Source organism: Miniopterus schreibersii (genome assembly GCF_964146895.1).
Source record: "Miniopterus schreibersii genome assembly, chromosome: 12".
Lineage (NCBI taxonomy): Eukaryota > Metazoa > Chordata > Mammalia > Chiroptera > Miniopteridae > Miniopterus > Miniopterus schreibersii.
In genome coordinates, this window is record NC_138112.1 from 17,461,234 (window position 1) to 17,486,479 (window position 25,246).

The 25,246-nt window shown below is 36.5% G+C and overlaps 1 protein-coding gene across 1 annotated transcript in view; it reads right to left on the minus strand.

Annotated features, from left to right (window-relative positions):
* Nucleotides 1–25,246, minus strand: part of CNTN5 (contactin 5) — a 968,886-nt gene that overhangs the window by 16,847 nt on the left and 926,793 nt on the right. Inside the window, exons 20-21 of the mRNA XM_081155637.1 lie at nt 24,416–24,650; nt 15,597–15,706 (exon numbers count right to left, since the gene is read on the minus strand). Of these exons, the coding sequence (XP_081011763.1) occupies nt 15,597–15,706; nt 24,416–24,650 (345 nt within the window). The remainder of the gene's footprint in view (nt 1–15,596; nt 15,707–24,415; nt 24,651–25,246) is intronic.

A 25,246-nucleotide genomic window follows, 5' to 3' on the forward strand; every position in this document is an offset into this window, starting at 1 on the left:
ATTTTTGGGAGGCCTTCTTCTGAGAATAGGATTAGGATTGTTAAAGTCTTCCCATTGGTTTTTTGTCATCTCTCTGCGAGCTGAAGGACTCGATTTGGAAGTAGAATTCTCCACTCAAGATGGCAGAGTAGGTGGCACTTTATAAAGTATATGGTTGCCTAACCACTATTTTGTACACCTAAAACTAATACAAAATAATAGTGAACATCAACTGTAATGGAAAAATAAAATTTAATAAAAAAAAGAATGGGAGAAGTTGTTACTTTCACAATTAAATGATAATTATTTGATATTTTTATTTTATTTCATTTTATTTTGATGGAGAAGAGTTAAAAGAGAAAAATAAATATTTGGAGTTTAACATAGTGCTCTTTTGTTCTTCTTAAATTGGTATTGAGGTAATAAAGTATTCGTAACTAATGCACTCCTTCTAAAGTTGAAATTCTTCATTCAAATTTTTTCCCCATTAGTCAATTTCTATCCTGATAAATTTCATCAACTCATAAGCTTTGAACTTTCTATGAGATCACTTAAATTTTTGTTAAAGGTGGTTAAAACATTAAAAAAGATGCAAGTACCTAAAACTAGGAGTGTAGATAACCCACTATTTGTCACCTTCACACAACTGGTTTGTGTGTGTGTGTGTGTGTGTGTGTAGCCCTTCCTATGTTTAATTACATATGTTTAATATAATTATGTACCTGTAGTTTTATGTCCTAATTTTATTCTCTAACATTATAGTTATATATAAATATTTTAAGAGGAATATTCCATCATATACCTTGTGTACCATGTATTATTTAACCATTGTTCTATTGTGGAACATTTGGGGAGCTTCCAACTTTTGCTCTTTTAATTAAAATGTTGGCATGAATATCTTTATATATATCATTTTTCACACATTGAATTAATTCTCCTATGTAGAATCCCAGACAGGAGACTATGGAATGCAAAGTGATGAAAATTGTTATGCTTTTTGATACAAAAATGCTACACTGGTTTTCAAATAGTTTGTACTATTTGCAATTTTAATTTTCTACAAAAGCGTGTGAGTCTAAGAGTTATACCATACTATTTCTAGCTCTAGGCATATCATGGGTTTAGAGCCAAAACACCTATCTTTTAATCTTACTTTTGATATCTATAAACTACATATATAATGGGACAAGTTACTTAACCACTGAATTGCTACATACTTGTCTATAAAACAGGTAAAATACTACTTACCTAAGTTTTATGAATTATTTTTAGATGACTCCCCTACCATTCCCCAACTACTTGAACTATTTGACTTCTTGATGTTTTAATATTCCTGATTTTTGTTATTTGTAAATCTATTAGTTTCCTCCTTTTTTTTTTTTTTTTTACTATCTTTCATAGTATTTTTATTTCTGATTTTGTCTTTCAAAATTATTTTTATTTAAAATTATAATGATATGCAATATTATTAGTGGCAGGCAGGAAGTATGAATTCTGAGTCAGCCAACATATCTAAGAGTGTAGATTTAAACCCAAATTTGCAGGATGGCTCTTCTTAGTAGTCATCCCATTTTTTCCAAAGTTGATTCTTCATAATAATAATAATAATAATAATAATTTTAACTGTGCAGATAGCATATTTGATTGTCTGGTATGATGATTCCTGTCACCTACAGTCCAGTTCCCTTACATGGAGTTACGGGATCTAAAACCCATGACTGCTGCAATATGCAGTTGATGGTTACTCCAGTCTTCTAAAAATATATGTAGATATGACTAAATATAAATATGACTAAATATATATGATAAATATACATATAAATATTTTTTCTAATATTTTATCTTATATCCAATTTTTGTTACCTTTTAGATTTAAAAAATACAACTAATAGCTGTATTATTCACTTATTTCTATATCTTTAATAACACCCAATGATCACTACTCATTCAATATTGTACCCTTTGAATTTAATAAGCACAACTCTATTTTCTGCTGCTATTTATGTTGCAAAAGAGAAGCCTGATTTTTGCACCATTGAAAGTAACTTATTTTATCTGCTAGGGAGCCTAAGGTTTTTTGTTTTTTGTTTTAAATAATGGAAATGCATATTGAAATGTAAATGTAAATATTTTACCAGGTCTTGAGTTCTTAAAAATTGTTAACTAAACTATTCCTTCAAACCTTTTTTTGAGTATGTATTATTTACCAAGACCTGTGCCTGCAGGCAATTGGGGATTAATGCTGAGTGGAAAAGATATAGCCTAGGCAGGACACAGAGGAGTTTGGGGCCAGTGAAACTACTCTGGACAATACTGCAATGGTGGTTACATGTCATTATATATTGACCAAAACTCTTAAAATGTGCAACACCAAAAGTGAACCCTCGCTTAAACTCTGGACATGGAGTGGCCAATTTAGGTTCATTGAGTGTACCACTCGGGTGGGCTGTGCTGATAGTGGGAGAGATGGCGACTGTATGGGGACAGGGGTATGTGGAAAATCTCTCTAGTTTTTGCTCAGTTTTTCTGTGTACCTAAAACTGCTCTTAATAAAGTTTATTAATTGAAAAAATAATAGCCAAAATAGCCACTGAACAAATAGCCGCACAAATATGAAACTGTGGTTCTGACGAGCTACCTATTGCTAAATATCCACAATGCAGGACAGGGCTCAGTGGAGAGAGGCTGGGGACAGTTTCACGAAGACAGAGAAGTTGACCTCTGATGGAGAGGAGCAGGGGCCAAGCAGGCAGAGAGGGAGGGGCGGCTGAGGAGTAGCTCTGCAGTCTGCAGAGGAGAATGGGGCACATGTGGCCTGCAAAAAGGCCAGTGAGGCGGAGGTGGAGGTGGAGGTGGAGGTGGAGGTGGAGGTGGAGGTGGAGGTGGAGGTGGAGGTGGAGGTGGAGGGCGAGTGTGGCTCAATTTGATGCTGGAGACAAAAGACGGAGCCAGATGTTTTGGTGGAGATATACATGGGGTGTGATGAAATCTGTGTTTTGAAGAGAGTCAAGCAGCAGTCCAAAGTTTTATTTACTCATTCATTCATTCATTCATTCATTCATTCATTCATTCATTCATTCATTCATTCATTCATTCACTCATTTTTTAAAGTACATAAATCAGATCACCTCTTTGCTAAAAAGCCTCTATATTGCACTTAGAATTAATTCCAAACTTTTCAAGCTTACAAAGCCCTGCCTGAGATGATCTCTGTGCACTTCTCCAACCTTTATCTCACCTCATTTTGTTCCCCATCTTCCAGCAAAATGGGCCTCAGACATTCAATCAGATTCCTAATTTAGAGCCTTTGAATTTCTAATGCCATCTGCCTGGGAGCTCTTTTCACAGCTCCTTTCCTCCAACTGGCTATTTCCTTTTCAGCCAAGACTTAGCTTAACCAAGAAGCTTCACTTGGCCACTTCTCTAAAGAAATCATCCCTCCTTAGCCACTCTCTTTTACATTATTCTGAGTTTTATTGTTATTATTACTTGTAATTATCACTATATGAAACTATCTGTTTAATTGCTTATGTTGGCACCTAGAAGCACTCTATAATTTGTTTTAGTGAATAAATGGTTGCAATATGGAGAAGAGATTGGAAAGGGAGTAGAGTAGATATAGAGAGCAGTTAGGAGGCCTTGAGAGAGTGGAGGTAAGAAATGAGCGTGTCCTGAGCCAGTCTTACAGTGGTGGACGTGGAGGCAGGTATGCAATGAAGTACTTAGAAGATAAAATCAACAGACTTTGGTGTTTAATTATGGGCATGACAAAGAGGGAGTTGTCAGAACTTTAATATTTCCTGAAACTCTGTGGGATTTCTCTATTTTAAATGTAGGAATTTTTGTTGTTACTTCTGGGATTTTGTTTTTTACTTTGAATTTTTTTCTTTGTTGTTATTGCTTTTGCCCCATATATTCTCAGATACCTATTGTTTATGGATCAAATTCTTTTTGTCCTTCATGTCTGCCATCTTCATTCTCACTTTAAAATAAAATTTCCTTATTCATTTACTTTGCATTCTCAGCTTACTTCTCAAGTTTGTACTCAGAAGCACTGGTTTAAATATTTAGTAGTAAAAAATTTGCATTTTATTGCTTCTAATGAATATTTTATTTTACTTACTTTGGTTTTGATTTTATTGCATTCTCTTCACATCCTAGATCGCTCTTTAAATATAAAAGAAATATTCTCTTTTTTCTCATTGATATCTAGAACCATATATTTACATTTTTTTCTTCTGATTTACAAGAACACCTCTTATAGGGGAAGAATTCACACTAAGCTTTATTATTTGTTTCCATCTTTTAAAGAATTTTCTTCTACTTAGTCATTCTTGGATGTAACCTAAGTGATTTTTAACAGTGTTCTAAAAAATAATGGAAGATTTATTTGAATGGTGAGACATCCATCTCTAGACTTTATTTCCTAGACCAGTGTGTCTGCTGTGCAGGTAGAGGCCAGGTTGTTAGGAGAAGCCTCTGCTCTATTCTCTAAACAATACCAAGAAATCTACCCAGGCTTCATGTGTGACTGTAGTTTGTTGCATTGAAGAAAAAAAACAAAGGAGTAGAAAGCAGAGGCAATTTCATTGTTTGCTTGAAACTAAAAAATGGGATTCTGAGGCTGAGTCATTGCACAAAGATGAAAGGAAAGAAAAATCTAGAAAATACTACTAATAAATTCGTTTCATACCCCTCATTGGGACTGCAATTAGGATTCTCCCCTTTCCCATGGTTTCATGGTTACTTTAAGGGAAATTAAGAAAAACTGGTTTTATGTGCTTCCCACTGGCATTCCTAAATTCAAAAGTTGTAACTAATGTAAACCGAGGGTTTAAAGGCAGACATTTCATTACTAGTCTGCTTTCTCTAGTAATTCTTCACCTTCATATAAAGTTTGAAACACTATAACCTTTTCCCTAATAATGCTTAAATTGCCTTTTACATTACTCTTTTCTTATGTACACCTAAGTTCAGCAATGCCCTTCTACTGAGAGTTTCAAAATCCTACGCATGGGGAGCACATTTCCCATGGAAGATAAATTTGTTTTGGTCAGGAAAGTCTCTGCTAGCCTCAATTAAGTTAATCTCCAGCTTTCTAATCTCCTGAGTTTAGCACTAGGTATAGTTATTAAATGGGCTATTCACGATCAATATTCTGAGATTTACTGGCAGTCAGTATTATTAAATTGCATGCATATTAGTTGTTTTGTGCCCAGAGGTAATTCTACTATAAAGGATGCAATTTAATGAATCAAATAATATATAAACAATGCTTAGTTAAACTCTTGCATATTTATGAGGCAGTTCAACAGTGATTAGAGGATATGAGGTGAGGAAGTTAAAATGCAGCAGGAACATAATAATGAATATAATTTACTGAATAAATTTGTATTTATTTTTCCTAGAAGCTGTCACTACTATCTAGATAAAATATACTAATAAGATTGGCTATAAATATAATTGAATTTGTTTTTAATACATGTATTTTAGTGTAGGTCTTTTACAAATATTAGTTTCCTTGTCTTCCTCACTTTCTTTACTCAAATCATCTAAACAACAGCATATTGAATAGGGAAAATTCTTGGAGTATCTTATTCTAACCAATATACTTAAATATTTTTTGCAAGATGAGCTGTAAACATTATAGTCTCTTAATATATACTAATTAAATGAAAGAGTAAAAGTTTTGATATGAAAGTTAACACTTTTAGGTAGAAGAATATTAATCTTTAAAAAAAATCATTATGGCCCAGCCGGGCGTGGCTCAGCAGTTGAACGTTGACCTGGGATCCAGGCGATCGGGGTTCGATTCTGGGTCGGGGCACATGCCCGGATTGCGGGCTCCATCAATGACTCTCTCATCATTGATGTTTCTCTCTCTCTCTCCCTCTCCTTTCCTCTCTCCGAAATCAATAAAGATATATTTGGAAAAAAAAATCATTATGTACTTAACCATATTATATGGTTTACTCAATATAAGGTGCTAGGAGCTCAGAGTTCTGAAGGTGTATAATTTTCATGTACATATTAGAAGAGCCAAAAATCCAAAAATCAGTGATATACCCATCTTAGGGAATTTGAAAAAACAACAACAGTACATTTTTAAACCCAATTAAACTAGAAAGAAGCATACAATAAAGATTCGGAACAATATTTAATAAATTAAAAAATAAATGGAATAAAGAAGGAATAAAGCCAAAGCTAATTTTTCGAAAGACCAAAACAATGTAAATCTCCTTTGATCAAGGTTGATCAAAAAAGAGAGAGAGTGGAGCCAGAGCAGAAGAGAATATACAAATTATTGACAGAAAAAATAATACCACAGGCCTTAGGGAGAGTAAAACGACAATGATAGAAATGGGGGCTGAGCACAGTGGCCGTGCAAACCCTGCCCCGGGTGCGAATGAGCAAGTCCTGGCACGCATCTGAGAGCAGACCAAGGAAGCCGAGGGGAGCTGCCTCCTGACATGCTGGAACCGCAGCGGGTAAGTGTGCGGCCCTTTCCTTTGCGTGGCTGGTGCCCGAGGCGGCGGCCCTGCCAGCAGAAGCAGCAAAGGCTGGAGCTGGGCGCAAGAAAGAGCATTTGGAAACCTCAGAGGGAAATTCAGGAAGAGAATGGTGAAAATGTTAAGAGCCAGAATCCGAGTGTAAACTCTGTTCAAATCCGGGGGTGAATGACAATGTGCTGCGCTTGCCCAGGGAAAGGCACTGGGACCCGGCAACGGCGCAGGCGGCCCCCCAGGGAAAGCTCCCCTTAGCAGAGCTGCAGCCGGCGGGGTTTTTCAACCGAGTCACTGCCTTCTAAACCGAATGCCGAAAAGTGGCACTTTCTAAAAGCATGTATTTTAGAGGTTATTATGAAACATGTTGGGCAAAATGATAAAACGGGGAGATTTGTTTCAAAATAATACAGGAGGATTAAGTAGTGTTATATATAAAATAGATTAGTTGTTGGAGTTTAATTGTTGAAGGTGAGTGCTGAGTACGTAGAAATTTAGTATTCTTTTCTGTATATTTCACATGTTTAAGCATTTTATAATACGCAGGTAAAGAAACAAAATATAAATTAAAAACAAAGATTACAGTTACAAAAGAATAAAAAAGTAAATAGGGATAAATCAAAGAAAAGATCCGCAATACCTGTATTGACACAGATCAAAGAAGATTTAAAAAAACAGAAGATGGTGCAATGATCATGGATTAGGAGATTTAATATTGCAAGTGGGTAATTCTCCCCAAATTGTTCTGTAGAGTCAGGTCTATTCATAACATCCAAACTGGACAGAACTCTAATGTCTGTCATTTGTAGAATGACAAATAAATTGTGGGAAACTCGTACAGTGCAGTATAGGAGAAAGCATGTAACAATATGAATGAATCTTACCAATATAAGGTTCATAAAAAATACAAGACATAAACAGCTCCACATGATTCAAAAAACTAGCAAAACTTTTCAGAAGTCAGGATACTTTTTGCGGGGGGGCGGGGCAGGGGGAAGGTAAGAATAAGAATAGTGACTGTGGGAGACCCCAGGTGGGTCTCTAGTTCTCAGTAAGTAATGTTTTGTTTCATGACCTGGATTGTGGTTGTGTGGGTATGTTTACTTTGTAGTAATTCATTGAGCTGTACACTTGTGATTTGTGTACAGGTAGATTTTAAAAAGTCTTACCCTTTTGAAAATAAGGTCTCAGCCAATGAACAATTAGTCAATTAGTAATAGGCATTTTTATAAAGTGTGTCTTTTATAAAGCTTTTTATTTTCTCTTTTGTATTTGAGCACTTTATAAAAGTTCTCCATTTTTTATTATAGTAAGGAGGACTGATACCATTGTACTTAGCAAGTTATTAATAATAGGAAAGGAGCAAAGGGAAGCCAAACATTATAAGCATGGCCATTTGGGCAGCTTCACCAGGAAGCTGCAATTTTGCACTCTTCAGAGAACCACCCGTCCATTCCCTGCAGAGCACTGGGGTAAGGAGTCCAGCAAAGGGGAGATAGATTCATACCCGGTGAAGCTGGAGTGACATAGGGAAGGTACTTGCCTGTCAGTTAATCCTGAGGGCAGAGATGTTTGGCCAGAATGGGCAGGGCCACTGCAAGCCTGAGAATATCTGGGAATACATAATCCCCCAAACAAAGGAGTCCTCTTTCTTGTTGTTCTTGTTGTTCTTGTGCTCTTGGCTCATGGGGCTCTCTCGTTCTTGCTTCCTTGCATTTACCCACATTTCCTTCATAGCCATGTGGCCCTGCAGACCCCACATGCAATGGACCGATGGACTGCAGTGGGGAACACAAACTAAGCTAATCTGATGCTGGATTGAACACTGCTCCAACATGGAATGAAAACTCTGGACATTGACTATGATTTTAGCCTTGCTAAAGGCAAAAATGGGACTTTTTCCTTGGGGTACTGGGAAAAATGGGACCTTGGAAACTCGGGACTCTAATTCCACAGAAATAAAGCTTTCTACAATATCGCCTCCTCCTGTTCGAGTCTTGGAAAATTCTTTTTCTAGGGATATCACAAGAATTCCACTCCCACAAGCCACTGATGGGAACGAGGACCCTCCACTCCCATTGATAACAAGATTATATCTATATCTATCTGTTCAACCATCGTTGAATTAATATCTCTCTCTGCCACAAATACACTGTCAGTTGCTTAAGATATAAACCCAGCCCTCAAAAGGGAAAGCACTTTGTTGTAATTTGGTAATTCTCAAATGGGTAAGTCTAACAGAATGCCAACAAAATGTTTCAAGTATTTGTAAAATTAAATGAGTTGATGCCTACATTTGTGATTTCACTTTTTGCATGGATGCCCTGTGTGTGCAAGTGTGTATTATGTAATAGAGAGTGAGACTGTGGATGGACATATGATGAGCTCAGGATGACTGAATTTAAGAATGAGAAAACCTCTGTTAGAGGTGGTACAGTAAATTTTGTGTCAAAGAATGAAAAAATGAAAAATTCTTCTGAATATGATAAAAGATATCAATACCCTTTTGGTTCTTTATGTAAATAATACAATACACTCAGGCAAATATTCTAATATTCTTGAAAAAAATAGTTCATTTAAAATTTTAATAAGAAAAAAAATTGAGAAGTGGTTTGGGTTAGAAAATGTCCCCCATGAAGCAATGCATCTAGAAGCAAATGAAACAGAAACACAGTAAACTGAATAATTAATTGCTTTCTAAAAGAACTCTACAGAGTGGCCTTTCAATAGGACAGGGGAAGGAATAAGTTAAGAATCTGAAATGTTACTTCTTCAATTTCTTTCTAATTTCTGAAAAACATAACTAGTTTTAGTTAGCCTCCCAGCCTATGAAAATACCCCAAGAAGGAAATCTAATAACAGGGATGTGAAAGCTATTTGATTGAAATCAGAGTCCACAGAATTTCAGAAAAGGAAGAATAGAATTGGCATCTTATTTTGTTCTTACTGTTTATTTTTCATACTCATATTTTTATATAGTCATAATAAAAAGCCAAAGAGAATCTGTAAACCAGTTGCTACCCACATACCATATGGAAAATAAAATAGCCTTTGTTTTAGCCTTTTGGTGACTGGCTTCATTTCAGCTTCTTTTCCTCCTTTCATTTATATCTGAAATTCCATTTTCCACACACACACACAGACACACTTCCATCCCCTGATACACAAATTAAGTATAATCTGCCTAGTATGAGTTAGGGTCAGACATCAGAGAGGTCCATTTGTGTTTGTCTCGTTCTCTGATGATTACAGTCAAATCATTAAATAAGATTATAAAAAACAATCTTGTCTCTTCTCCCCTTAAAAAATTCCCACTACAATTTGTTTTATAGAGCAAAACACAACTGGTATCTTTTCAGTCCAATCAACAAGTGGAAATGGCTTTAGAGACATGTCTGAAATGAACTTCTGAGTTTCATACCCTTTGGAAGGTCTAATAGAAACACATGCAAGTCTTGAGCATAGCCCAGGAAGAGGAGACGCTAGGGGTGCCACTTAGTGAGACTTATAAAATGGGATGTTTTGTCTTTTGTTCTTCTTAATAATAAGTATAACAATTTTGCAATTGAAATTAGGACACTGTGCACATTTCCCTCACTACAAAAATTGTCACTTATTGCTGAAATCATTTCAGCTATTAAAAATATGTTAAGCCCTGGCCCACATGGCTCAGTTGGTTGGGTGTCATCCTGTGCACCCAGAGGTTGCTGGTTTGATTCCTGGACAGGGCACACGCCCAGATTGTGGGCTCGATCCCCAGCAGGGAGCATGCAGGAGGCAACCTATCAAATGTAAAGCACTCACATTGATGTTTCTCTCTTTTCCCTTCCTCTCTCTCTAAAAATCAATAAACTATTTTTTATATATATATATATATATACATATATATATATATATATACACACACACACACATATAATGTTAATAACACTCCTACACAAGGCCACAAAAAATACAAGCACCATAAACTTGGTGATCATGGGGGATTTTGTTTTACAGGCAGAATATACAACAATATTAAAAATAATTATGTCTACAAAAAATTCTTTTTAATTTTATTTCATAACTAAATATTTTATTGATGTATTATTTTATTTAGGAAAATTGGGAACATTTTAGGAACAGAAGCATATGCTTATGCAAACAGAAACTTACACCCTTTAGGGCATTGGCATGGGTTTATTCTCACTGATGTTTCTTCCGAGGATCTGGATGCTGAGGAATTCTGGGGTAATTATGGATATGAGAATTATATTGTTCCAATGTCTTTCTCTCTCTCTCTTTTATTTAAATTTCCCATAAACATCTTTCAATAGTAGATTGAAGGCAGGGTCTAGATCTTATTAACATTTGCATTTCCACTGCCTAGCACAGTGCCTGGTACTTAATAAATGCTGATGAGTGTTGGAATGAAAACATGAATCATCTTATGTCCCATTATCACACAGTTGCCTTCATCATTCTTCTTGATCTGGGAAAATCATAGAAGAGATGATAGAATTTGGTCTTTTCTTTCTTTACTCCCCTTTCTTGCCAGACTGGCAAGTGCACTGATTTTGTATGCACATAAAAATCATGGTGTCATCGGAAAACCTTGAGCGGCTCTACTCTGGGGTCCAGGAATTACCATTTACAGGACACTTAATGCCAGTGGCTTCATAAATTCAAAACTGAACCTAATAATTTACTTACATTGGCCAGTGACATGAGTAGCAATCCAGAAGGGACAGTCATGGTTATTCATGAATCAGACATTCAATAAGTAGAGCCCATTTTCAATTTTCAATCATGCTGCTTGTCATAAGCTAGAAATTTCACATATCTCAGTGTCAAAGCTTTCTATATTTAGTCTCCACAGCCATGAAAACTCAAATCTCTTACATCTAAGTAACCAACATTCTCAAATGGTGTTTCTAAGAATATGTCAACAAAATTGTTTAAATGTGTGTAAAATACAATGAGATGAGTTGGTGTCTAAATTTGTGATTTCATACTCTTAAAAGCTTATTGAGAAGAAAAGACCACACTGTTTTCTTTTCATACCAAAGTCCTAATCTAGCCTACCTGTGACATTTAAAAAATGCCCGTGAGTGGACCCACTTAGCAATGAAAAGGGATGATATTACTAACATGCTCTTACCCCGCCTTGCCATGGAAGTCATGTTCTGGTGGCTCGGGGCTGTCATCATTCTGACTCTATCTTCATGCACAGCATTCTTACCAGCTAGAAGTCTATTTATTATTTATTTATTTATTTATTTATTTATTTATTTATTTATTTATTTATTATTTATTTATTTATTACGTGTGATTAGTCTTTTTAATAACAAAAATTAGTCAGTTTGATTTGAATTAATTGGTTAATATATTTGAAAGTGTTTAGTTACAGATGAACATAGTTTAAGTAGAAATGCTTGGTTCCTTATTTCTTAAATCCATTAAGGTGTAATGGAGGCTTCCTTGTAAAAGGTAAAAATGCCAATACAGGTAGATTATTAAATGGGATCAGGGGAAGCCTCCCACTGAGAGCCTTCCTGCTGCCCCCTAGGGCTGGCTACATCAAGAAAAAAAATTGTTAAGGCCAAGTCCTCAAGCTAAAGGAGGTACCAGAACTTAGATCAAGACCTCAGGTTAGAATTAAAAACTAAAAATGACAACAAAAATTGCAATAGAGTTTCCCTTGTTGGACTGTGGACTTCATAAAGGCAAGGATTTAGTCCATCTTCCTTATGGTTTAACCCACGTGCTGCACAAAAACATAGCAGCTACTCAATAAATGTCTACTGATTAAGTAAATGAATGAATAATAAATGATAAATGAGATTCAGAAAAAACACACAGAAAGTCAGATCAGGGACATAAGAGATCTGAATTTGACTGCCAATCCAGGTCACAATCAAAGTCAGGCTGCAAGTCAATTGAGGAGCAGTCAGAGTGAGAAGTGAAGAGAGAGCAATGATAGGAATTTTGGTGTGAGAGATCAGGTGAGGCTATAGGAGTCTTAAAGATTTTACTGTCCTTGATGATGTTCACCTTCTCTCTAAGTGACACATGCTGAAGGGTGACCTCCCACGATCAGCAGAACAGCAAACACAAAGATTTCAGAGTCAAGTGAACCACGTACAGGTTCAAGTTTGAAGTGCTTGGATTATTGTGATAACTTCTAACTTCTATTTCTGACCTTTCTCTAACTCTAACCTTTTTCTTAACACAGAACCTACTTGACAACTCTTTTTGGAAATAAAAAGGCTTATAAAATTTAACACATCTAAACCAGAATCCTTGATCCCCCCCCCCCCCCCCAAAACATGCTCTTCTCCGAGTTTCTCATCTATGTGAATGATATGTCGTTCACCCACTTTCTTGGGTCAAAAATCTCTGGAATTATCCTCGACTCCTCTCTTTTTCATACTCCACCTCCAATTTATTATCAAATCCTGTTATACCTAGAATTCCAAATATATCTTAAAAGGCCCATTTCTCATCAACTCCACTGCTAGTTCTAGTCAAAAGCAGCCTCACTGCCACCTCGGTCGCACCGGCTGCCTCTCCACTGTTCTTCCTGAGGTCTTCTCTAAAGTCTACTCTGTACCCTCTGCACTGAGAGAGGCTTTCAAATGTCAGGTCCTGACTTGACTCTTCCTTTTTAAAATCTTTAATGGCCTCTCCTCATACTTGGGATAAAATCCAAATTCCTTTTTGCAGTTCGCAAGACCCCATGTGGCCTGGTTTTGTCCTGGGGGCCTTTCCAGCATTCTGCGGCGCCCTCCCTGTGTTCACGGCCATCTCACCAAAATCTCCCTCCCTGTTCTTCCAACAAGGCCAGCAGGCTCTTACTTCAGAGCCTTTGAGTTTGCTGCTCTCTCTGCCTCTCTCTCTCTCATTTGGTAATGTTTATATTCAAAACTCAGAAAGGGTGACTTCTCAGACCTCTATAAATAGCAGACTCTCGCAATCTACCTTCTTGTGCAGTTTTATTTTTCTATACAGAATTTATCATCAGTTGCTATTATCTCACACACTTGTTTGCCTTCCCTACTATAATATAAGCTTCAAGAGAACAAAGACTCTATTTTTTTCTCTCATTGTTTTATCTCTAGCATCCCTGGTCTGGTACTTAGTAGATCTTCAATAAATATCTATTGAATTAATAAATGAATGATTTACTTTTAGGAAGAGAATTGTGCACGAATCTAAACCTGATGTGATCTTCGCAGGACCTCACAGAAAGCTATTATTCCAGGTAAATCATGGTGGGAATGTGAATGTTATGCTGTTAGATCAGACAGAAAAAAGGGTGAGGGTGAGGGTGATTGGCCGTGTGAGAGGAGCACCACTTTGAGATAGAAAAGCCTAGGTCTTCATTCTTGTGTACACCAGAATACACTTGTTCTAAAAGTATGCCCACCAGATGTTGTGAGTCAGAAGTCTAGGTGGATAGATATTTACAGTTGTTTTAGGTTGGGTTCCTTAGAAGCAGAGCTTGAAACAGGGATTTGAATGCATTTGATTTATTATGAGAGTGCTTACAGGTAAATCTGTAAGGAAGGGAGGAAGGGGGAATGAGGGAAGGTGAGGGAGCTGAGCAAGAGTGTGGTCCCAGCTAATCTAGCCTTGATCTGATGTACACCGGCAAAGGCTCTGAATGATAAACTGCATCATAAATTTGCTTCCTCTTTGAGGAAGGGGCCAGTGTCAGTCAGAGTCCGTCATTCCTTGGGTTGCCTGTTTGTAAGGAAGGTCACTTTTCAGATAAGACAGCACCCCCCAGTGGAGGGCAGTTCTCCAGAGCAAGCTGAGGACCATTAGCAGCCAGTGCTCTCAACAGCTGGGGCAAGGAGCATGCGCCCAGGGAAGGGGAGCCGGGAAGGCCACCCTAATATCTTCTAATTGGTATTAAAAGAGGATGATTGTGAAGCACATTCATCCAACAAATATTTATCGTAGGTGCCCTGGGACAAGTACTACCAGCCTTGGGTTCATGGGTGAACAGACATGGTCCCTGCAGCATGGATAGGATAAAAGGGGATTTTAATAAAATAAACATGCAATAATGATAAGATATATACTGAATGATCTACTGCCAAATAATGAATTGAAGCAAGACTGTAGAGATGAATCCATGATTTTGTATAGGTAATGGTTCTTTACAAAGAGTCCTTGCTGTAACTTAGAAATATTGTATAAACTCTTTACCACAGTAATCATTATATAATGCTAGCTGTATATTAATCAAGTGGTTCTCAGACATTATTTAAAAACTCAAATAGAGTAAGAAAATGTGTGTTTAGCTTGGAAAACATGTTGGTGTACAAGTTCTATACTTGATGATTTTTCAAAAATCAAGATAATTTCCTCTTAGTGGGAGTTAAAACAGAGGAAGAGTTTACAGGCAAGTTTAAAGGCAACTAAGATCTTGGGTTGGATGCCAATTCTTTTTTGTCTTTTATAAGTCACCCCCCACATACACCCAGATCCTATCAATGACTGTTGAAGACAAAAACAAGAGCTATATGAGGAGGAGGGATCTTGTTTTTGTGGAATATTCTTCAAAGACTGCCCACAATCCTGGAGGTTAACATTGAAATCAATGAATTGTTATAAAATATTTACCATTATAAGGCTGGCATAATTGTGTTTTAAAATAGCAAAATTTAAGGAATGAAAAGTCATTTAAATAAATAGGGACAGATCACAAAGTTCCAAGCAAACTTGAGAAGTTAGCAGTAGGAGGTAAGATTTGCCAAGGATGATATAGCAGAAAAACTTGTTTTATACACTTAATTATTAGAGGAAAATACACAAAATTTTTCACAGCCAATACACTGAAAAACAGTAAGTAGCCACCTGTAGCTATTGAAATAGGTCTATTTTCATCGCTTAAAAAAAAAAAAAATCTTTGCATGGTGCTGTGGAAACTACAATACTGAAAAATAAGCCGGCTAATAAGCAACATAATACATATGAGTAAAATACTATATTTCTTACTTTCTTTGCCACAGAGCAAAATTTCAAAGGAATATAATTCTGTTAAAATGTCACCAAACCATTTCTGTAGGAGAATGCAATGCCAACAGAAATAACAAAGCTTACTTTCAATAATTCTGTTCATACCTCAAATCCCTGTGGTCTTCCTAGACTCTCTTTACTATGTTTCCATGCAATAAGAATCTCTGACACAGACATACTTGTAGCCTTGACATCTGTGGGAGCGACACTGGGTTCTGTATGAAGGAAAATGGAAATAAATAAACTGCAATGGTAACACGTTATGTCTATCAAAGCATTGCACCTGAATATGTCAGGTGTTACTTCTTTCCACCGTATTTTTACAATGTAGTGCTATGGTAGTTATGAAAAACACAAGATAAAAAGATGATCTTTTTGGATTTCTATACATGTGTCCAGTCTCATCAACACCTTACCAACAAGAAATGACAAATCTAGCAAGACAAGCAAGGACGATCTTTATCCTTGGATTAACTAGGACATCTCTGGAGAAGTTAAATTGGCTCGACTTAAATTGCCTGCCATCTACCATAATGATCAAAAGAATGAACTGGGAGTCAGGATTGGCTTTTGTTGTTGTTGTTGGGGCTGCTGTTACTTTTTGTCTTCAAAAACATTATACATTTATTTACCTTTAGGCAGGTGGTTTCCCCTCTTCCTGAGCCCCAGTTCCCTCATTTGTAAGTGGGCATAATAAGAGTACCTAGCTCCAACATTTTCAACGTTGGTTTTAATTGGAATAATACATATAAAATATTGAGCACAGTTCTTGGTACTTAAAATACTCATTCACAAAATATCATTTATTATTTTATTATTTTATTTTTTACCCTTTGCAGGCACAGGTAGTCTAAATTACATGAGTTATGATTTTTGTTGTTGTTGTTCTAACCACAAAACTACATTTTTGTGATTGTTTAAGGAATATGTTATGAATCATGATATTTAAAAGGCATGGTTTGACTTTTAAGACAGGTGTAGACAGAGAAGGAAAAGTCGATGAAGGTCTCGATGCTGTTGCTATGATCAGTGACCTTTCTCACTATTTTTTTCAAATGCGCCATGTCTGACTGGCACCCACCCAGAGCAGCACTTTGAGGTTGCACTCTATATGAGGGAAAAAATATTTTCAGCTTTGACACTGCAGAATCATAAATACTGTGTCACAAACTCACGTACGATGAAATGGCAGAATAAAGGCCATACATTAGTTCAAACACTTCTGTACAAATTTGATTTAAAAAGCTCTTATCCCATAAAAATTGTAGAGACTTTGATATTAACCGCATATCACTGGTAAGAGCTCATATTACTTTGTTGAAAATTGTGGGATTTTTTTTTTTTTTTAGATTTAGGGAACCATATGTCAAAGATAGGGTTTTAAAAAGTCATTATGAGAGATATCAAAGGAATTATAACCATTTTTTTAAATGCTTCCTTTTCTAATGGAAGGTGGTCACACATCTATTTAGAGAGCCTATGAATAGAATTAGTTGAGAAATATCAATCAAAACATCTACCCTTGTTACTGTAAAAGAAGTACACAAAAGACTTTTTCAAAAGTACATGTTTGCATGGAGCAATGAGTTTCTTTGGGTAAAGCTTTCATTAAGATCACATGCTATAATTGTGTTAATTCAAAGTGCTTTGGTAAATTCACATTAATCTTTACACAGAAGCTGACATTAATTCCTGCCATGTTATAAATTGTAATTTCTTATTCTGTCACTCTTTGAACATCTTTTATTATTTTCTTTTGCTAGTGGTTTTCCTCATCTCACTTTGCAACTGCCTATTATTTGTGCATCTACCTGATTTTTAAAAAATCTGGGAAAAACTTCTATTATTTTATTTGAAAATTTAGATAGGTAGGCTTGCAACAAAAAGTTTTTTCATTGCTATTTAATAGGAGTTAAGATCCTTGATTTTGCAAGTAAAGGAAAGGAAATGCTCATGTTTTAAGATGTGTACAACCTGATCTCCAGGATTTAGGATATGATCTACGGATTTCAAAAACAGACACTCTTAGGGTAAGTTTGCTATTCGGAAGCAGTTTTGTTTATCTTTTAAAAGAATGCATTACAGAGGTTTCTATGCTAAATGTCTCCTTTCAGCTTTTATATTATTGAAGTAATTACATCTTTGTCAAAGAAGATTGAAGGGGAATAAATAATTTCAGAAGCACAGAATATGTGGTTAGGTGGCAGCCTTTCTATCTCTTTCGAACTCTAGAAAAAGAAAGTATTCCTCCATCAGCTTTCTGTAGCACTACACAAGTTTAAGTACTTTTCAAATAGACATAAGAAAGTTCTAAAAAAAGTAAAAAAATAAGAAAAGTTAGAAAAAGAGAAATATTCAGGCACCTATTTCCCAAACAAGCATCCTAATTTGTATTTATAAGCTCTGAGGATTTTAAATCAGGGTCAGACCCAAGCTGACATTTCACAGTTGCATTCTTAAAAGCTAAACATTACAGCTGCATCTAATTAAATGAGGTTAAATGAATCAAACAAGAACTGAAGAGTCATTTTTTTAATTTGTTTCATCTTCTAGATGTAAACGATATCAGAAGTAGATGTGCGTATTATACCAGAATAAGACCTAAACAGGAAATTTCAGCATGTAAAATCGTAATCTGAGTCAATTTACTTCCAAAAGTTTCAGTATGTGCCATTTATAGCCAAGTGACCAATCTTGTGTGAATCAAGAAGTTCGTCTGCAGGCAGGAGTAAGTGACTGGATCACAGAATACCTGGTTTGGGTGGGAACTAGCTGTTATATTTGGGTATCCCATTGTAACTGAGTGATGGAAGGTCACAACTAGAAAGAATTTTCCAAAGACACTTGGATCAAAGTTCACAAATGATGGCCAGTTGGTCTTCAGTCATCTTTTGTTTGCCCAAATCATGTATTAAATTAATTTATTTCAACAGTTCATGTAAAAATAAAAATTTCTGGCTTCTTTTGGCAAAAAGGATGATATCAAGCCTAAATTCTTGAGTGTTGGTAGATGGGAATTAGCAGCTGGCCCATTAGTTAGGGCATGTTCTTTTAAGCGGGCCAGAGTCCCTACTACTCCCTGTGTTTTGTTTGTTTGTTTGTTAGGGATTTTTTTGTAAATATGTTTTTATTGACTTCAGAGAGAGGAAGAGAGAGGGAGAGATAGAAATGATTAGAGTCATTGATCAGCTGCTTCCTGCATGCCCCCTACTGGGGATTGAGCCCAAAACCTGGGCACGTGCCCTGACGGGGAATCAAACCATGACCTCTTGGTTCATAGGTCGATGCTCAACCACTAAACCACACAGGTTGTGCTACTTCCGGTTTTATTACACTGAGAATACTTCACTTACTTATATTTCTCACCTGACCTCTACAGGCTTTTGAGTTATAAACCTATCTTTTAAGCCCATGTCCTCATTTTGCAGATGAAAAATGTGACATATTCAGCTCTGCCTCCAGCTCTGAAAGAGCCCCAACTAGACCTCAGGTCTCAAGTGTCTTTTCCTCTGTTGTTGTAAATTGGGCACCAAGGAAGTGGCTGGCTCATGCTCCATCTCTTAATCAGTTCTGGAGAACATATATAGAAGAGATTTTACAGGGAATATATATTATTCACTTTCTTGCTGCCCAGTTACCTCCAAATAACTGATAGGTAGAAACATCAATGATGAGAGAGTCATTGATCGGCTGCCTCCTGCACACTCCTGACTGGGGATTGAGCCCACAACCCGGGCATGTGCCCTGGCCGGGAATCGAACCTTGATCTCCTAGATCCTGGGTTGATGCTCAACAGCTGAACTAGGCCTGGCTGGGGAGTAATTACCAATTTTTGAGGATTTGATATGTGCCAAGCCCTGTTCACATTCCTTATATATATTAATTAATCCTTTAGCAACCCTACTATCACTATTTTCAGAGGAAATTGAGGGGCAGAGAGGGTAAGCAACTTGCCCAAGGTCACACAGCTGCTGGCAGGTTGACAGAGGGTTTGAACAAGGCAGTTAGGGCCTAACCACCATGCTGCTCTGCTTCTGTGTATATGTCTGTGTTATACACACCTGCTGCTTTTCCCTGTTGCTCTCTCTCCTCCTGACTTCTCTCAAGACTACTGATGTTGGGATCCCCACTTGGGCTCTCTAAGTCTTGCCAGAAACCACTTAGATCTCCATCATCTCCCATTTAAACAGCCACAAGCTTACTATTAACTCTCTAAACCTTCTGTTATGGAGTTTTTGATAAACCTGAACCACAGCTGCACCGCTCCTCATAGATCCTGTCACATTCAGGCATCTCTAAAACTCTCCTGATCTGTGAATCACATTACGTTTCCTGCCACTCTTGCCTCTATTATACTCAGGTAATTTGATGAAAATTCAGGAATCTATTTCTGAGATCACACTAGCATTAAGTATAATAGACTCAAAGACTTAAAAAGATATCTCTCTCTCTCCTTATGATGATATTATAATTAGGGCTTGGCTAACTCCAATCTTGTCGTATGAAATGGACAGACTGATTGATAGATTTTAGTTTCTGTTAGATTAAAAATTTTGAACAGCATTACCATGTTCATGAATTTAGATGATACATTTGTATTAAGTGACCGAGCAGCAGGAGTTCTCCCAAGTAATATGGGGGGCTGTGCTTGTAATATTGATTATACATCTGAGTTCCGAGGAGCTGTGGGCAACAGCATTAATCAAAGGAGGGTTTAATAAACTCCTTGGGAGAAGGGTTATGGTTTCATTATTTAAAAATTCAGCGAAGACAGCTGTAGTTGAACTTTTACAGGCACTAATCCAAATGGATCATCTGGCAAAGACAGGAAATTATTTCTTGTATTTTACAACTAATACACCAATTTATTAATTTTCAAGTTCACATAAATTCCACTGAGCTCAGTTTCAGCTAAAAACTGATCAGGGGAATAACTCCTCATGAATGTTGGGTTTTAATTTGAGCTGTGGTAGCTCCATTTGCAAGGCGATAATTGCATATCATTTTCTGATAACGAGGAGAGGTTTTTTTGGTTTTAATAAAAATAAAAGCAGCACACATTTTACATACAAGACAAAAGCCAAAACAACAACAACAACAAAACTAGAAAGGGCATCACAAATAAACAAATATTTCCATCTATAATTAATCTATATCGAATTTTTCCCACATTTTTCTGTTAGATGTAATTGAATGCTCAGGTCCTTTCCCTTTCAAAAGCTGTAGTAATGAGAATTAAATGGAAAATAGATGTAAGTTTGACAAATAAGTATTTCTAGAAATATGGAAGTAAAAGTCAATCTGATTTTTCATCTTGAAAAAAAATCACTTTTATCACTTCTACCATGCTTTTTAATATCACTTATGTTGAACCTTTGCTACTCTTTTAAAAAATTAGAATTGTTTCCAAAATGAGGGTACTGTACAGGATTATACCATACCCTCGGATCTGAAGTCAAGCCAGGGTTATAGTGCACGTAATTCTTGCTTGGTTTAAAGAGTATAGATAATCAATATATGTGCAGGGTGCATGGAAGTCCTGGCAGGCAAAATGTCTCTCTTTCCAGGCTTATGTCAGATGCTGCTTGGCACTGACAGAGCAATTCAGGGTTACTTCTGTTGTGGAAATCTTGGAGCTTTTCTGACAACTCTAGGGCAACCACCAACTTCAGAGTCATGAGGGAAAGCCATTTCCCAAGGGATTTAACAAGTATCACTACATAGAAATGATCAGTCCTTTTAATAACAGATCACATTCGTGGTTTTCACTATGATAAGGTAATTCTCGTTTGCATTTCTATAGGCTTTCTCGAGAGGAAAAGAAAAGAATGGAAGGTATAGCGAATGCACGTAAGCACCGATGGGAGTGTGTTCTGGGTGTGAAATGTCACCCATCATCCACGTGCCAGTGGGAAACAGGGCGAGAGCTAGTACTGTAAGGCGTGTCTTGAAGTCCTTGTGTTCTGTGCTTCCCTCCAATCAACATGAACTCTGTCGGCTGCATTTGATGCGGCATCTAGCACGCTTTCTTCCTGACTTGGGGTCAGCTCTAGGCATACACCAGGTATTTGTGATGTGAAAAGGAAGGACAGTGCCCCTCCACAGAACTAGAAAGCCAGTCTCACTCCTCTCGTCCTTTACATAAACTTATCTAAAATACAAAGAGATTTTAAGGTGATAAACAAGTGAACTAGGCTAATGAAAGAACAAAAATGCAGAATTTGTCTTATGGAGAAATACAGTCTCCATCAGATCAGTTGGGCTCTGGGCTACGCTGCACCTGTATGAACCTGTATGAACATCCAGAGTCATCTGCATGGGCATGAGCACAATATATTATTTTATGAGTTTATTACAGGCCTTGGCTCTTTAAAAATGGTTCAATCTTGAAAATGTTACTCCTTTTCAAGTAAAGCAATTTGCCAAGTGACTAAACAAAGGTGTTGAGTTCCTTCTTTTTATTATATAACCAAAGTGGATCTGTTATTACTGCTTCTTCTGGGACAGTTAAGATTTAAATGAATATTTTAGGCTGTAGAATAAATTGACAAAATTTCAGGTTTAGATTTGTAATGGCTTCGAGGATGTTCCAGTTCAAGACTTTCATTTTCTAAATGGAGGAAGGTAAGGCTCAGAGAGATGGATAAACTGCACAGGATCACACAGTTAGTGTGGGCAGACTGAACTCGGGCTCTGCTGGCTCCAGGCACTTGCTCTTCCTTTCCATTGCACTGCCTTTCTTAGTTGACATAACTTAATGATGCTAAAACTTGACTCATATTTATACATGAAGGTCCAAATTAGTAAATTTAATTAGTGAACAAATGCCAAATAAATATTTGAATTTTATTGTCAGGACAAAAGCAGACTCTGTCCAGATTTAATCTGCCTGATATTTTTCATATTTCATTTTACCAAAATAAATGAAATGTTACTATGACATGTTACAGTAGCAACCTCAGTGTCTTTGAAAGAAAATATGCATATTTCCTATCTAGCTTGAAAGAGAAATCTCCAAAGGCAAGCCATTTCAAGGTTAAGGAAACACAGTATAAACAATCCATGGTAGCTGCTATAATTTAATTTCAAAGCAAAAGTTGACAAGAAAAGTATAAACCTGGATTTCTTAAAGGCAGCACTGGTGTTACCGTACAAAACATGTGTACAAACACCTCAAATTCATCTCAAGTAACCTTTGGGGCTATGTGCTAGATGATTAGGTGGAAAAATTTTAAAGCAACAAGATTAAGCACCTCCTGAATAAAACATGTAGTTCAAAATAGATTTTTAATGTAACATAATACAAAATATTATTATATAAAATAATATAATACAATAACAAAATATTATGTACATTCTTGATGAGATAGTATAGGATAGTGGCTAAAAGTGTGAGCTTCGGAGTCATACAGACCTAGGTTCAAATCCCAGGTCTGCCACTGAACTACAGTCATTTACAACCCTGTCACTTCCTGGTGTCAATCTGAGCATGTTACTTAACCTCTCTGAGCCTCAGTTTCCTGAAAAGTAGCTTGGGGCTTGAGATTCCTAACTCAAATTTGGTTGTAAGAGTTAATATAACTAATGCGGCCCACCAGCTCTATCTGAAACCCATCGGAAACTTGAGATGTTGGGTGCACGGCTATTTCATTGGAGCATCTAGAATTCCCTGTTATTACTTGGGTCTTTACTCTCCCAGTCATTCTTATGCCAGGATAAACTTCCTGTCTCTGCTTTAAAATTCGGCTCTGTGTTATACAAATACAAGGCAGCTTGTACTGAAACTACATCTTACATAAATCAGACACTACTTTTGTGCTTCAATATTCAAAGGTCCTTGTTTATAACCCCCTATGAACTTTAGTGCCAAAAGATTAATAATTCTCTTCAGTTTTTTAAGTCACAGATGTGGGAACAAAGGAAGTAAAAGGGTCGGTTTATAAAGACAGTAATTATTTGGAAGGTCACATAAGTGTGGAACATTTTCTCAACCGTTTGTCAAATTTAGGGAATGGAAGGCATTATTTTTACTCTCGGGGCCAACTGAAATTCTGCACTTGAATAGAAAAAGGACTTGAAGAAAAGCTAATTATAAGGGTAAGATCTATCATGCTTTCTCTCACTCCAAAAATTGGATTTTTGTTTTAAAACCTGACAGAACCCAGGATTTTGATGTAGGAAGCTGCCTATTAGGTCCTGCCTACCTAGTAGCTTTATGTTGAGAATCACATGAGGTTGAGCACAGGAAGGTAGTGTGCTGCAGAAAAACCAAGGATTTAATCATTACACAGACCTGAGTTTAATCTCAATTACGAGCTGCGTAACCTTTAACTTTTCTGAACTTTAATTTCTTTCTCTCTACAAAGGGTAGTGCCTATCAGGCAACATTGTCAAGGGGACTGAACGATATCACACATGGAAGGCTTCCAACAGAAAAGCCTGTCTGAAACTTCTTTACCAGGACAACGCTGAGTGTATGCCGTCAGTCATCAATACTTATTGATCACACAAATGGATTCCTTATTTAAATTTATTTAGTAGAAATTTAAATTTAGCAGGGAGGGTAAAATATAAAATTACCTAAATTTCATACCATAGAAGGTTGTTTAAATGTCCCTCTGGAGAATAGAATACACTGTGGTCATTACTAATATTGTTATTATCACGGAAAGGTATTTGCCATAAATCATTAGAAAATGAAGACCTGAAGCAACATATATGGAATGATCAATTTTTTTATATGAAAATTATTTGGAAAAAGTCTGGAAAAATGTATCTAAAAAGTGTAGTGAGGCAATAGTTGAGTTTTATTTCCCTTCTGCTGTATCTGCATTTTGTAATATTTGTACAGTAATGTCTCATTCATATAACAAAATAAAATGTTAAAAACTATGACTAAAAATAATAATGATGAAGAAACTGACCTCCTTCAGCTGAACATATGACCACAATTTGACTGAAAGGTCCATCCCCTTTATTGTTATAAACGCCAACTTTCACTTCAAAGGGAGTGAGAGGAGGGACACTTTCATCTCGATAAATGAACTTGGACGCTTCAGAGGACGTCACCATTTTCTCCTTCCAGCCACGTGTTCCGTTGGGCCTGAACGCCACGATATAGCCGAAGCCTTCCCCATTCTGAAACTCTTCGGATACTGGCTGAAGAAGAAAAATGCAATTAATTATAAGCAAAATAATCGATTAAAAACCCTACTTCTTCCAAAAGTTACATTTTTTAAAAATTATGGATAACTAGAGAAAAGGAGACTCAAATCTTTATACTACATTAAAATCCAACGTAGCATGATCACTTGGCAGTCATTGGAAATTTAAAAAGCTTTAAAGATAAAGGATGAAAAATTAAATGCTAGTAGTTGGTATTTAAGGAAAGTACCAAGAGAACGGAAAACTCCTGAAGTGAAACACATTTGCTCCAATTAGTCCTGTGTATGAAACAAAGGTCCTTGGATGCCACACTAGAATTTAACATATTGGGGAAAAGTGTCATATGGTCTGGTGGCCGGGAAAGTCTTGTCACTGGGGATGCCCTGCAGAGCTCCTAGCACAGAAAATCTAGGACACATTAATTTAAGACCTTTCTTCTACTGTTTTTTTTTTAATTGCTTTTGTGCTTTACTAACATATGAAAAAGTTGGAATACAATATTTGTTCAAGAAACTTCCTGTACTTTATTGCCTGCATTTAAATTTGTTAAATGGGCCTCAGTTGCGCATCATAAAAAGGAGTATATGTGA